This window comes from Parasteatoda tepidariorum, chromosome 6 (genome assembly GCF_982258835.1).
Source record: "Parasteatoda tepidariorum strain Cologne lab strain chromosome 6, Ptep-v5.0, whole genome shotgun sequence".
Lineage (NCBI taxonomy): Eukaryota > Metazoa > Arthropoda > Arachnida > Araneae > Theridiidae > Parasteatoda > Parasteatoda tepidariorum.
In genome coordinates this window covers 51,888,323-51,904,603 of record NC_141760.1, presented here as the reverse complement: position 1 = coordinate 51,904,603, position 16,281 = coordinate 51,888,323, and the positions used below count along the sequence as shown (strand labels likewise).

Genomic DNA, 16,281 nt, shown 5'->3' with positions numbered 1-16,281 from the left:
ATCCAATAAACAATGAGACGGCTGATTTGCATTGCTTATAAGCGCCAACAGAAGCTCTCACTCATTCTTTGTAATTTTTATATTTTTTCAGAATTTGGATTCACTTAAATTAAAAAAAAATGCCCAGGGTATTTTTTTTTATTTCATTTGTTACGAAGTCGAGTAGAAACACATTTATACGCCTTATTAGAACATTCTTGTCCTTTCTTCGCATAATTTTGCAAGTCTCGGAAATTATCTTTTGCGTATTGCCAGGTAATTGTTAAACATGTGACATTCTGGGATCTGGCAATATGTGTAGGGATTCGAATTCTCATTCCGATTTTCAAGTTTTTGCTCCTCCCACTTGGATTAGAACTTTAATTTAAGCGCACGGGGTCGCAACAGTCCGAAAATTCTCCATTTTATACATAAAAGGAAATGATGAGTTTACTTTCATTTAACAGCAATGGTTTTTCAAACAAAGTTGGCAATATTAAAATGTCTTGTCGACTAAAGGTTACAATGTCTACTGTGAAACGAATAAAATAATTTGAAAAGTGAGTAATTATTATTTTTTCAAATTTAATTTGAAATGTCTTTTATGTAGAATATATCTTATGTATTTTGTGAACAGGAATTAATTAAGGTAATTTTAGTATTAGTTCAAATGTTACGTAATTTTCTTTAAGAATTAGTTATAATTGAAAACTATTATTATTTTTCTTGTATTCCTTTTTTATAGTTTAACTTTTTTTTAAGAATGATGTAATTAAAACTTATAAATACTAATTCCAAATCTAACAAAGTAGTCTTTTTCGTCTGCCTTAATATTTTTTAGCTTATTTGAAAAATGTTATTTAAAATGTTAAAGGTTGTTTTAAATTTACTTATACCTTTATTTAAGTGTATACATCTTTAATTTATTTGTCTGAATTGAAATAATGCAATTAGATAATAGAAGGAAGTTTTTTACGATGATGATTATTAGGATCTTAAAATGCTTTTTTAGGGTCCTCTGACTACTAAGAGGTTGTCGTACATTAACATTTTAACTAAGATGATTTTGATAAGTTTACGCAATTTGATTTATCGGGATAAACGACAGGGAAGAAATTATGAAGAAATTTTTTATGATTATTTGTTTTAGAGTTACCGTATTTAAATTTTAATTAAAATGATTACGATTTCACACAATTTGATTTTTCGGGATATATGGCAACATCGTAAAGAAAACTTTTTAGGATCCTTGGTCTTCGTGTTCTTAACCTTTATTAAAATTTCAATTATCATGATTATTCTAAACTAATACAATTCGACTTATCAGGATAAACTGCAACCTCTAAAACAGGAGAATTTTTAGCAGAATAATCTATATAAATGAAGTGGAATATTTAGATGTATGTGCGTGTGTCTATGTACCTTATATAAATTCGCAATTCTAAATCAATTCATAAATTTCGTGTATAAACGTTCGTCACGAATAAAATAAACGTAAATAATTCCGTGACGTATGATTATGACGTCACTGAATTCATATTTTGAAGGGTATATGAAACTATGCGTTTCTAGCATTGATACTTCGCTTTTAAATCTCTATAAATTTTAATGTTGGAAACTAAACAAGAAGTCTCTAAATTGTTATCTATTGAACTTTAGAAAAATTCTGGTAATTTTTTAATATAATAAATTAAATGATATTATTACATGCGTGCCAATAAATTAGAAACCTTAGTTTATTTTTTTTAATTTTTCTTATTTATTTATTTACTTATTTATTTATCATTATTATTTTTTTGGAGGGGAATTCCTTTTACACAGATAACGATCCATATTTATGAGGGCATTGATTCTACAAATTTCAGGAAAGCATTTATGTCCAATACATTGGCTACACTGACTTTAAATTAGATGGAAGAGGAGATTGCTGTTGGATGTGAGTTTCCAGCATGTCCTAAATATTTTTATTAGGTTACGTTATGGATTTTGTGGTGGCTAATGAAAGTGCTAGAAGTCAGAATGTTCATTGAACCAATTTGTACGTTTTTGGCTCAATGTACTATTCCATTATCGTCTATGAAGTATTCGTAACTTTCGGTGCAAAAATGTAACATTCTAGGATGAATTTAATTTGCTTATATGCCCAGGTGCTCGATGACTTTTTGTTTATCCTTGAGAAAAATCGAGGCTCCACTCCATACCAGCAGAACAGGTTTCATATCATGATACCCCCAAAGAATATATAAGAATACAAAGAATACACTTATAATACATTCTTTGATACACCAACTCATCTTGCTCAGTTAGAAAAAGGCATGAGAAAATCTCTCAAGTTTCTAATTCATTGGCAAGTGTGTGTATGCATATTTAACCTTTTTTTTTTTGCTCAGTGGGATTTCTAACTTATATTGTGGTAAATTCAACAGTATGAAACCTTAACGAAATATTAGTTCGCCGAAAATGATAACTAAAATATTCGTGTCTTTACTAATTTTTTTCCGAAATATTACAATTAAGTTATTTGGGTGGTAAGAAAAAAAAATGTGTTGAGAAGCTAAATTATTAGAGAAAAAGTTCTTATTCGTACATGTGAACCGTAAAAATGTGCCATACTGTTCTTGATCTCAATGATACTTCATTAATTTTGGTAGGCGGTATAGCTCTTATTAGGTTAATTGGTGTTTTTTTAACATGTCCTAATTGTTCGAATGCACCAAAGTACTTGCAGGTTTTGATAGGAAATAAGGTTTTCTCGGCCAGGAAAGACAGGAATAGGTACCAGAAGAAATTGTTGATTATGATAATTTTTGACTGTGAAGATTGACTTTAAATAACTGCATTATGCCAAATGATACGGAACATAATTAATCTTTATTTTGATGTGATGAACTTTTAAAAACTTCTTATGCTCAATTTAATTAACGAAAAAAAAACAGGAAGGAAAACACATAATAAAAAAAATAGCAAACATTAGAATTGTTTTCACTTAATTAATTGTGTCCGTACTTGTCTTCCAGTTCTGTGCATGATTTCGTAGAGTTGATTTATGACAATTTATTGATTATTTACCTTTTTTTCCAGCCTGTAAAAAAAAAAGGTATTCAACTAGTAATTAGATACTTTATAAACAAATAATCTTTATTTTTTTCTTCATTTTTTTTTCCTCTCCCGTTATCTTTTTATTTATAAAAATATCGATTTTTATATCGACTATCCATAGCTGAAAAGAAAGAACGAAAAAAAGATTAATGAAAGGCAACTACGGGGATAGGTGATCGGAGATTCCTAAAACAGCGGTCCCCAAAGGGTGTTCAGCGGGATCCCACGGTTCCATGGAAAAATTGCAGGGGCTCCGAAAAGTAGGGTTTGATTAAGCAGCAGTAATAATATTTATATCCAATCCAGAGTACATTACTTATTTTGATTGTTTTTTTGAGAACTTATTTATGTGAAATGCCAATAAAAAAGTAACAAAATTTAAAAATAGTAATATATTTTCTTCAATAACGATATATTGAATAAATCATGAAGAAGATATGCTATTATAAAAAAAAATTCAATAAATACTTCTCATCGAGCTTTTCAATTCAAAATAAAATAACTAAATTCAAGAATAGAGACACTTTTCTGTGATAACTATTATCAACGCTTATAACAGTTTTTCCTTGAAAACCGTAATTCAGCTTATTTTATTCATTTTCGGCTTGTGCATACATCAAGAACAAATTCAGAATACTAAATACTTCATTCTTCATAATAAATATTGTCCAACAATTAATAATATTATTTTTGGTTAGTATCTTCACAGTTGCTAATGTGCCGTGGTTCCGCTAAAACAAGCGTGATCCTTTAGGGTTCCATTGAAAGTCGGGGTAAAACTAAATTGTGAATGGTTTAACCTGATGATCGCTTTCATCTTCTAACTAGCAATCGAACTTAACGAAAGGATGTAAAAGTTTTTTCTTGTTAGTGAAAATGAATTTCAACCAATTTAAATTCGAGACAGGAAAATTTGATCTTAAAATAAAAGGGATTAGAAATTATACATTATTTTGGGGAAAAATTAGTTAAAATTTTTATAATTAAAAATATATTTACAATATATTAAAGAAACATTTACAAAAATGTATATGTTTAATAAATATATTAGTTGTATATTGTTTAAAATTTATTTTTCCTTCAAAAAAAGAAGAAGAAAAAAGCTCAAATAACTGTAAAGATGTTGCAACTTTTGTTTTCAGCCACTTGTTTGTTGAATTGTTGGATAAAATTGTTTTTGAGAAACGAATTTTTATTACAATAAATTTTGTACTCTATATATGGTTGTACAACGAAACAAATTTATTTCTTTAAATTCATTCTTATTGTGAACTTACGAATTTATTGAGCTGGTCTTGTAAAGTTCTGAATGGAATCAGTCAATAAGCATTAGAAGTACACTGTTCGCTTGCAACATAGCTGTCAATTCTACTGGATTTACCAGCAGACTACTGGATTTTGCCAGTTTTTCCAAGTCTACTAGTTTAATGAAAATTCTTCTGGATTTTTTACATTTTAATATATGTCCTAAAATTAAATAAGTTTCCTAAAACAGTTCCTATTGAAATAGAATTTTTACACAATTTATTGCTTGCTTGAGTGTTTAAATTAGTATTACTAATACATAATGGGCCAAGCCTCATTCATAGCAATCATTTTATAGCTTTTCTTTTTAACCTGAAATTTTCAGTTTATTTTTATTCAGAATTCCCTTTTTAAATTAATTGAAAAATCTTTTGCCCATCAAAATAATAAATTAATTTTCTATTACTATTCAAAGTAATGAGTTAACATAATAAAAAACATTTCAAATTAAAGTTCATTTAGTGTCGATCATAAGTGGGAAATATTGTAGACCATTTATAGTTATTAGTGCAGTAACGCTTTGTATTTTGATGACAATAAAAATTCCTAAAATTCCCTATATGTAAAATATTTAGCATATTATGTGAAACAGAAATTTATATTATTTCGTAAAGTCTACTGAATTTTTCTGAAGTATGTTGGCAGGTATGCTATTATAGAAACTTCCTATTTTACTGAACAAATTTTGCATACTAACAATATGATATATATATTTTTTTAAATATTAATTTTCAAAGCAATTGTTTCGTATGAACTTCAAAAATTTTTTTTTAAACACCCAGCCCCTCCGTACGAAGCTTAACAACACAATTGAAATGCTTGAGTCAAACGCACGATTGTTTGGAGTAAATATGCTCAGTTGTATTGTTTTGTTTTTCATTGTATGAACATTTCGTTGCAAGAGTGTTACCATTTTCTAGCGCTAAAACAACAAACAACATTTTTGAATACTAGTTTTGAAAAGCTGAATTTTTTAAAAGTTAATGAGCTTGTAAAATGATTTCATGCGTTCTACTTACATATTTGCATTCTTTAACTGACAATTTTAGTTAAGTAAAATATTTTTTTCGTCAAAAATAAATTTTATAGTTAAAAATTTCAAAAATTTTAGCATCTGTTCTTACTTTTGATAGCTGATAATAAATAAAAAAAATCCAAGTTCAGTCGGTTATTTCAAAAACACACTCAAACAAAAAATTTCCTTTGCTATAATATTTATTGTTCTATGAGCATCAAAAAATAGCTTTATCAAAATAAAATTATTAATAGTTTTTTATTTTCTTTGCTCCATCTGTTTTTCAATTCGACCATTGCACGTTTTGTGTAGGTTAATTATGCAATAAGGTTAATCAACACAAATGAATTCTCGATCTTTTGAATTTTGATTTTTTAGAACTTTTTTGAAGCAAATATGTGCAAAGAGACTTAGCACATACTTGCTCCAAAAAAAAGTTCTTATAATATTGAGAGAGACTCTCAATATTGTGTGTGTGTATTTGTATAACTGAAGAACTTGGAACAATATTGTGATAAACCATACTTTTTCTAAAGGTAATATTTTTACACCAAGCTCATCTTAAATATTGTTTTCAGATAAGAGTTTTACAAGTTTCTGAAATTAACACTAGATTACAACACAATACATTTAATCATCTCATTTCTTACTTACTTAAAATTAATGATATTTTGCAGCATAAACTCCTCCCTCAACAATAAAAATGAAAAAAACGTAAAAATATTGCTTAAATTATATTCCAAAACGCCCTTCATTTATTGTCAGCCAGGCATTATTTAACATTAGATTGCCTATGGAAGTCATTTTGACTGCTTTTAATTTCAATTGGAAAAACAATGATGTATATAATGACACAATTTCTTAGAATTTTGCGACTTTTTGTACAACATATAATTTTTTTATTGTTAATATTTACTAATAACTTGTTATATGACTGTAAATAATATAAAAAAATGTTAAAAATTAATTTTAAACAAATTTATTTATGCCTTCACAATTTTGACTGCTTTTGGGCAATATAGGTATATTATACTAATTTTCCGTTTTTCTAGTGTTAATACAAATAGCATGTTTCTTTCACTTAGTTTACTTAGTTTATTTCACTTAGTAGTCAAGTTAGCTTTCAATGAGTCTATGTTCGTTCTAAGTTTTTTATTTGTAAGCTCAGTAATACAAGGTTTTTCGTAACGGCCACTCTTACTGCGTATCTTTAGAATCCTTTTCAAACAGAAAAATGAAATGTATAAACATTTGGTGTCACATATAATTATCAAGCGATGAAAAAACAAAAACAAAATTGCAATCGAACTCTTAACTAATCACTACTGAAAAAGGCTTAAAAGGAATTACCGAAATTTATTTGTTTGACGGCGAAAACAACGAAGAGTTCTCAGCAGATTATTGGAAATACCCACACTGAATTTCATCAGGAAATCAAACTGATTTTGATATTTTTAGTCCTGCTTTCTTCAGTTTATTCGTAACTGTTTTTCATCATCTTTGCTTAAATATTAACTCGCGACCCTTCTATGTGTAACTGCCGTATTTGAACTTGCTTCTTTGTGAAAGATTTCCAGACTCCATTAACTCTCTGCTCGGATATTCATGGCAAATATATTGAAGCAAATATAAAGTAGCTGTGAATGATGGTACATGTAGTTAGGCAACGAAATCCATTTTGTTCCCAAGTCTGTTATTGATAGAGTCCAACTATCTAACGTAATTAGAAAGTTACGGCAAGAAGCTTCAAAGCTGTTTAAAAGAGAAAGATTTCGGAATCGTTTGTCACACTAGGCGCAGTTTATCTTTAGCTTCTCTTTTTTAGTCCGTGTTAAAATATGGAAACAACACCTCCTACAAGAAAGAATGCCTTCGCGTGGGTTACCATAAACGAAAAATCCGATCTTTGGTATTCCAAACGTTGTGACATTTCTTTACCCACCCCACTGCGCAGTTTATGTTCGCTCCTTCGGACTGCTAAAGTGATCCGTACGAAGACCTTCTCTCTTCTAGCAAATGTTGAGCGAGCTGAAATTCGTTTTCTGATTTTACTAGCCAAAGGATATGCCAAACTTCACCATGCTAGTGCTAGTGATTAACTTATTTACCTTTTTAAATATAAAAAATGTAGCTTACTTTTTAGTTCATTTGTAAACTTTTATTCAAGAAATAACTTTTTAGCGAGATATCCATCTGACGTTCTAGCAAAGCAAATAATTGCTTATTTGACATATGATGGCATAAATAACTTTATAAAAGTACCAAGCAAAGCTATCATAATTTTTAAAAGCTAATTATTTCTCAAAATTTACTGACATTTAACGTTATTTTTTTTAAAAAAAATAAGTACTTTGAATACTTAAGATTAATTTTCACAGCAAGAAAAAAAAAGAATACATACTTAAAATTTCGAAATTCCGCTGATTAAAGATGCCTTGTTGATCTCCCTATGTAAAATCTACAGGGAAATTTTTGCTTTGTACTCGTAAACTTTGGTTCCAAGCCAATCACAGCTTGTACCAAAAAGCCTGTATGTTAAAGGTATCTATATTTTACTAAATTTGATACTCAGACTTTCGTTTCTTATGGTTCATCAGAGCTTGTGAAGTGAATGATTTTCATACAATATTATGTAGTATAACCATAAAAGTATTTTCATGTTATTTTTAGTGAGAAGATTCTCTTCGCCCTTGAGATTATGTATAGATATTTGTTTCCTCTTTTGGTCAGCAAAGACAAGCAGTGGTAAATATTATTTTATAACACTTTTATTATTATTATTATTATTATTATTATTAAAAATATTCTTACACTTTCAAATTAAATGCCACCGATATTAAAACTGTTGTTAATTCTTGCAGAAGAGTACTTAAAAAAAAAATAAAAAAAAAAAGCTAAATCGATGCTCGTGCCTGGGCAAAAATTTTTTCCCCTTAAAACCTGTACCCTTTCTTTAGATCTGTTCAGCAAATGTAATGTTTCTCGCTGAAACTAATGTATTTTTAATATGAAAATATGTTTGGCTACGTATATTAATATTTTCAACGTATTCTCTTTTAATTCTCTATTTTTTTCTCAACGTATTTTCTATTCTCTCAACGTATTCTCATTTTTTCTCTACTTTTTTGTAGGTATCATTATTTAACAGTGATAAAACTAATATTTTTAGTTAAAATTGAAGATTGTAACCGGGTGTTTGATCCTGATGTTGCATTAGTAATGAGCAACTTAGAATCCGAAAGAAAATTAAATAAATGAACTGAAAAACGATATCAGATTTTATTATAGCATTAGAAATTGTAGAAAAAGAAAAAAAATTATTAAGAGCTTGTACAGACAGTAAACTAATAAAACTCTCCCTGCAATAAAATTATATCGATAAAATGTCGTTTCTTTTACCACTTTTGTTGTTAAATTTTGCACTAAACAATCCTCATTGCTCATGCAAGTTTCATAAAATAATAATAATGATAGATAAATAAATAAAGGCTTAGATACATTGAGAAGTTTTCTAACAGCTGAAAGGAGTTGAAAAAAATAAAAACCTCTTTTTGTCTAACAAAATTAGACTTTTGATTCGAAAAAATTAATAACCAAAAAAAAAAGAAGTTTTTTTTTCATAGAGAGCTTTGTTAGTTCCTTTTAAATGGTACCTAAAAGTAATATTCTTTATACGTAAAAACGCTTATAACTTTGAAACTATTCGTTCTATTGACTCGTGTACGTAGCCCTTCGAGCCTACGTAAAAGAATTACATAAGAGGCAATCTCCCCCTTTTGCTTCTCTTGTTTCGATAGCAATTTAAGATTCGTAAATAGGTACAAGTACAAAATTGTACTTTTTGCGCATAAAATCTATATAACGTCTTAACCATTTATCCGATCGTTTCTAAATTTGATCTCATTCAATTGAGTGTCCATAATTACATTGGAGACAATGATTCACTTGCCTGTTAAGAAGAAATTTAATCTCTGCCTCAAAAATGCCTTATATATAAATTTTTCCGAGGAAACTTTTCTTCTTATTATTATTTCTTGCCTACTCCGAAATAAAACCTGCTGTGGGATATCAACTTGGTGTTACTAGGTTAAAAAATAAAATAAATAAAATAAAATTTTGTAAATCATGACTGAATAGTTCGAATTTTTCCTTTTTACCATTAATCTAAGATATTCTCTTCTAGAAAACTTAAAAGTTGAAACATGTCCTGGATCGATCGCATCACTTCCGTGTCCAATTCTGACGCCAACTGAGGATGACGACAGATCTTTGGCAGCTTTTTGGTACAAGGATGATCACGTGGCACCTTTTTATATGGTGGATGGGAGATCCAGTGCTTCCATTGAGCAAGGGATTCACAGGCGGCTTTCTTCTTTGGGCAATCGATCCACTTTTGATGTGACAACCACACCAGCTGTCCTTCTTGTGAGCGTCGAAAATAAGGAGGATGCTGGGACTTATGTGTGCAGAGTGGATTTTTACAAATCCAATCCAAAACCATCCGTTGTCGAATTAATTGTTCTGCGTAAGATACATACTTGTTATTGATTTACATCTGAGTAATGCCGAAAAATTATACATTGATCTTTCTGATCAGTGTAATACCCCTTTTCTACGAGCGGCAGATAAACTAGATTGCTAGTAAGCTAGATCAGGGGTTTCCAACTTACATGAGGCCGGGGGCCACAATTAAAAACATAAATCAGATGGCGGACCGCAGCGTTATAAAAATTTTATGTGGGGGCTCTTTTATATTTGAAGGAACATTAAATACGTATTACTGTCAGATTTTTACCAAGTTGTACAAAACAAAAGCATTGAATTACAAATTAAAATAAGAAGTAGATTTTTAAAAATATTTAATTGCATGTTAAAAATTCGGACAACAATAACTTTAATGTGCACCTATGTATTAAACAATTAATGTGCAACAGATATCTAATTGTTAAGATATAAAAGTTTAAAAAGGTTGGTATTAAAACTTTCATAGTAGCACACAAAATGTTCAATGACAAAATTGAGGTTTGTCTGCTGCAACCATCAGAGAATAGATATTTACAATTAAAATTTACAAATTCGTGTGTGTAAATATTTTCGTCCAAAATGAGTGGTTCCAAAAAGTTAAATCGGAGAATTTCTTCGAGAAAATTTCTGGTACACACATGCTAAATTATATTCACAAAATGTAAAAAAAATTAAATAAAAAAGAGCAACATATACAATTATTTTTGTATTTGAATAAATATCTTCTTGGATGCAAAACCTGAAAATATATTTTTTTGCATCTATGGTATGTTAAACTTCACAGAAACGAAGAAATTAGGTTTTAATTAGCGAGAAAAGTATTTTAAACCCATACAGATTTTTTACGAAAATTGTCCGCAAAAAAATGACGACTAATATATTTTAGTTCGCGGGCCGCCAGTTGAAAACCACTAATCTAGATCATACCAAATCCGATCATCAAAAGAGCGTTTCCATTTATGTACTCTCGAACTGGATTTTACTAGAAATTGCATCTGGTACCAAGATTATTTAGGGTCAATTATGCTGAGGAAAATTAGCTATAGAGCTATATTAGCTATATTACAAGTGATCAAAAGGATTCGAAACCTAAAGTAAAACTCCATTTTGCGTATTTGATAGTCATTTCATTTTGATTTGTTTTGTTGTTATACTAAATTTTCTCTCCATTGCTCATTATTCAACATTTTAATTCGAGATATCATAATTTTCTTTGCCTTAATGACAAAAAATGTAATAGCAGAACAGAGAATTTGATTTATTTCATTAAGCGAAACATAATCACTTACTCAGTAGTAAAATTCCTTAACTTCAGTTGAATAGCAATCGGTGTTTTGTTAACTGAATAAAATGTCACATCGTTATTAATTTTTTGATAAAACTTTTCATTTCTTTTTGCCTTCAACGAATCATTCTGGTGTATTTTCCACAAATTAATTAAAAGTTCAGTTACCCTTTATGACTAAGAAGCTTTCTTTTGCTTATCATCCGCTTTTCGTTTGCGAATCTCGGTTTGTGCGGGCTAATCTAGTTTTTCAAACTGCATCAACTACAATCCAGATCACCCAGACTTAATTCATCACATGACCTACTCAAATCCAGAATACACTTTAACCCGGGATTTACTTGGGCTTGTAGAAACACGGTTTAAGAATTTGGGCCATTCTCATTGAATGCAATTCGCATATGTGATCGAACGCGCACATGCGAATTTGAATGTAGTTAGATGGGTTTCATCTGAATTATTCTACACACCAAAATTTTAAACTGCCCGCTTGTTGCAACAAGCGGGCAGTTTAAAATTTTGGTGAAACTTATAAATAAATTAAACTTGCTTTCAATTCTTTTCATAATTATTTTAATGCAAAATAAGTGAAAATAAAGTACATTACAATATACTTTAAAATTTTATTGAGAAATGTGGGGAGACAAAAAAATCTTGATAAAATTAAAACAATATCACGTAGTTCTTTTTTTTTACCCCCACTGGATTTTGGATCTGGAGATTTTGTAAATAGTTTCACGGAATCTCAATGTATTCCAATGCTGATCTTCGCAATTACACTTTGCTTTACGAATGTCATATTTTTAGACTTTAAACGCATAAATCTCATTTAAAAAAAAAGTCAAGTAACCCTCCAAAGTAAAATAATTCCTTACTATTTACTTATTAAAGTAATTTTTGGTGTAAGTAAGCTTAAATTTAAATAAAAATAAAAATTGGATATCACGGACGTAACATCCAGTTTTAAATTTAAGAAAAAAAATTTAAACTAACGTTTCTAAAATTTCGAGAAAATGTAAATTACATCAAAAGTTATTTTAATAAATATTATTGGAACTGCTTTTTATTTTTTTCTGTCTGAGTTATGTGTTATTAAAGTCTGCAAATATGACATTTGTAAGTAAGGGAATTGTCTTAAAGTTGCTATCCAACAGGTTCACAATAGTTTATCATTCTATAAATTTTTCTTCCTCTAATTTATTCAGATTTTTCTCTTTTTAAATCGTCATCTGATAAAATAACCGCAGTTTACAAAAATGCATTCTATTATGAGTACAAAATCTTGATTTTTCAAAAACAAAGAATATATATATTTATAAAATATTAAAAAATAAATAAAATTAGGATCTTAGAAAAAATGAAATGAATTAGGAGGGAAAAAATGAAAATTAAGTGGAGTTCCAGGCAGGACCTCATTATCGCCTAGGCCCCACAATTTCTGAGTGACTTTAAAAATTAGTAAAAGGTCTAATGAAAGGTGGCCTAGCTTGTGTTGGTCTAAGTATTAACTAAAAAACAGTGACTTTTGGTAAAAATTACTGATTTCAAATGTTTGTGGCCACCAAACTATTTTTATTTTGATATAACATTGTTTGGTTGTTTTATATTTTGCTTTAAATTATAGATACATAAACTTTATCTTAGAAAAATAATCATCAATTGTCTGCCTTCGAAATTTCTTAGGATGTTTCTCTTTAATCATGCAGTTCAATACATTATTTTTCATTGTTAGGACTACTTTTCAATAATTTAATTTCACAATATCTTGTAAGGGGCCCGGAAAATTTGGTGGACCTTGGGCCTGAATTTGTCTTGATCGGTCCCTGGTTCCAGGCTCAGGTCCCAAAAAGTACCGACAAGTTTTTCCCAGACAACAATTTTCTCAAATTAGATCTTTAATTATTTTGAAAAAGCTAGAGAAATTACGTTTTTTTGATCAAAATAAACTTGATCATTTATTTATTATTCCGATTAAATGGAATTCCGGATCGGCGTCCCGTTTCCCAAAAGTTCCGACGCGTTCTTCTCCGACTAACCCTAATAACATTTCCTTTGAACAGATCCTTTAATAATTGTTTTGCAAAAACTGGAAAAATTTCATTTCTTGATAAAAAAGCAAGTTCAAATTGATTATATAAAACAATTTCAATACGATCAAGCAATTTAACGAAATATAAAAATAGGATTTAGAATCTAAAACCGAAAATAATCCGTTGGTGAAATAGCTTCTTCTGAATTGAAAATATACTAAAAAGACTGGCGTTAAAACGTGTGATATTAAGTTTAAATAAAGATCTAATTTCTATCTAAAAGTACGCTGTAGATTTTCGAAAAAACGTATCTTATTTGATTTAGATGATAATTTATTTATTTATTTTTTTGGTTATGTAAAGAAACAGAAAACATAACTTAATTGCCTACCTTTAATATAAATAAACTTCCGAAATTATTTATGACCAATTCAAAGATTTAATAATGTATTTATTATTTATAAAAAATTGCAATTAATGTGTATTCTTAGCAAGTAAATTTTCAAATTAATTTTTTTATAAATCTAAAATTTATTTTGAGCTCATTTAGGTTGTAGGTTACAGTCTGTATACTTTCGATGTATTCTATTTTAACACCAGCGGTGATCAGCTGAAAGATTATGGATTTATGGCTATCAAGTTTATAATTTTGCAATTTTGAATCCTCCCCCCCCCCAAAAAAAAAAAAGATAAGGGAACTCTGGTCCAAGAGCAATCTGATAAACTTTTTGATGGAACTAACTCACTTTTGCAGACGCAGAGAGGATATATACGAAAACCTCCCGCAGTTAGCCCAATGACAAGACAGGGGAGATTCTAATCTTTGCTCAATCTACAAATGGAGAAGCAATGTGGAGGGGGCAAGCCGCGAGTATCACCCGGATTAGAATGGGGGTCACTTTATCTAGAGGCAAGCATCTATCTCCCGAACCATCCAGTTTCTTATTTAGGAATATTTCATTAAACCTGGTGAGCGAGTTACTGAGTCCTTAGATGAAATCTTTTCACTTATCTAATCAACATTATATTCAGATTATCGTTAGTTTGGAGTTGATATCTTTATTATATATTTCATGATTTATCTATTTATTGTTTAGGAATCCATATTTTTATGCATTTATTTATTTATTTTGTTGAAATATTGACTTAATTGTTTTTAAATTTTTTTTTAATCGTTTGACAGCCCCTACACCAAAGTTAATTATTTATGAAGGTGGCTCAATGCTTACCGGTATAGCTGGACCTTACAATGAAGGTTCTGATTTGGAGCTCTCTTGTGAACTGACTGGAGGTAATTATGGTTACGTTATCTCCTTTAGTGTCATTATAAAAATAAAGTTTACATTGTCACTTTATTTTCAAATCGTAAGATCTAGGTAGGAATATTTTGAATTATTGAAAACAATTTAGATTTGAAGGATGTTTAGTTACTTAGACATGCATACAGAAAATAAAAATGGATAAATTGTGCAACGGTACTTACAAATACCTTCCCTAAGCAGAAAAATTTCTCAATAAGAGACTCTCTCTATAATATATATATACACTGAGTGGCTAAATTATTATGACCACCCCTTCAGTACGGCGCAATACGCCCCTATACTGCGCAATGTGCGTCGAACAGTCCGTTCAGAGACGTTCACAGTTGCTCCTTGATTAAGATCACTTGCAATTTGTCACACTGTTGCTATCCTGTTGCTCTGCACAACCCTGGCCAGCCTTCTCTCTGACGACCACAAGTCTGACGTTGAGACCCGGTTTTTTGCTTGATTGTCCATTCTTTGTACACATTAACAACTGCTGCTCTAGAACACTCCACAAGTGCAGCCGTTTTGCTGATACTCGTTCCGACACATCTCGCACCCACAATCATTCCACGTTGAAATTCAGTTAAATCACTTTTCTTTCCCATATCTGAGCAAGCAACACAGTATAACTGATTACTCACTTGTCCAGCATTCCCGTGTTATAGTTATCTTGCCCTCTAGCGGCAGCGCTGTGACGCAATAACTCATTTGCATAAAACTCTGAGGTGGTCATAATAATTTGGCCACTCAGTGTATATATATATATATATATATAAGTTCAAAATGAAGAATAAAGCAAAGAAAAATTATAGACATATGAAAAAAAGGGGGGTGGGAAATAATAAGTAAAAAAATAACAAACATTTTATTAAAAAAAAATAAAAAAATATTCTCTACCTATAGCAACTCTTCGCATGCTATAGGTAGAGATTTCTGCTAGAGAATGGCATACATTTAATAATTACTTGTTTCGAGGGGTCATTTGCGTGTGGATAGTCATAGGGGATAGAAGTAAGTTTTGATTTTTTAACAGATTAAAATTTTTTTAAGTTAGGAAATTATATGTAACTCAAAACTGCATTAAACAGAGTTCTTAAAGAAAGCGTGGTGGAAATTTCAAAAAGAAATTTTTGTTGATAATTAAGCACGAAAAATATTATGAAAGGGGAAAATATGGGCTAGATATATAATCCCATTCAACTGAGCAGAGGTGGAGAGGAAAGGGTAGTGTCAGGACATGGAAGAGTGGCGATCCGAATAATGTTATTCATATTACAAATAACAACATAAACTGCTTTTTATTTTAATATTTTTTGCTTATTTTCACAGTTGAGTCGGGACCTATGCAAGTATTATGGATGATAAAAGGGATGGTTATTGACTCTACGTTTAAAGTGCTTCCTAATGGAAAACGGAGGAATGATTACTTAATTCGAAGTTTGGAAAGAGTTTTATGGATGGTGAATATTACATGCCTAGCAGCCAAGCATTTGAACTCAACATCGAATCCCTTCCTCACAACATCTATACAGCTTGATTTATATTGTATGTTAGTGTCTTATGTTCTTATAAATAATTTTAACAATCTGAATCATTTTATTTGGTATTTTACCATATTTTCTTTAAGTGCCAGTCTTTAAAATAGTTAGTATACTCTACGTTTGAGTTCTAAAATTTTACCAAATGGTTTTAAAATATCGATTTTTTTTTTTAACGAAATAACGTAGCTCATGTTCT

General features: G+C 29.7%; 1 protein-coding gene across 1 annotated transcript in view; it reads left to right on the top strand.

The window, feature by feature from the left end:
* The first annotated feature begins 385 nt into the window (after positions 1-385).
* The window catches only part of LOC107457372 (neural cell adhesion molecule 2), a 32,964-nt gene continuing 17,068 nt past the window's right edge, over positions 386-16,281 (top strand). Inside the window, exons 1-5 of the mRNA XM_043051556.3 lie at positions 386-539; positions 8,069-8,143; positions 9,582-9,923; positions 14,421-14,528; positions 15,874-16,089. Coding sequence (XP_042907490.2) covers position 539; positions 8,069-8,143; positions 9,582-9,923; positions 14,421-14,528; positions 15,874-16,089 — 742 coding nt within the window. The 5' untranslated portion in view covers positions 386-538. The remainder of the gene's footprint in view (positions 540-8,068; positions 8,144-9,581; positions 9,924-14,420; positions 14,529-15,873; positions 16,090-16,281) is intronic.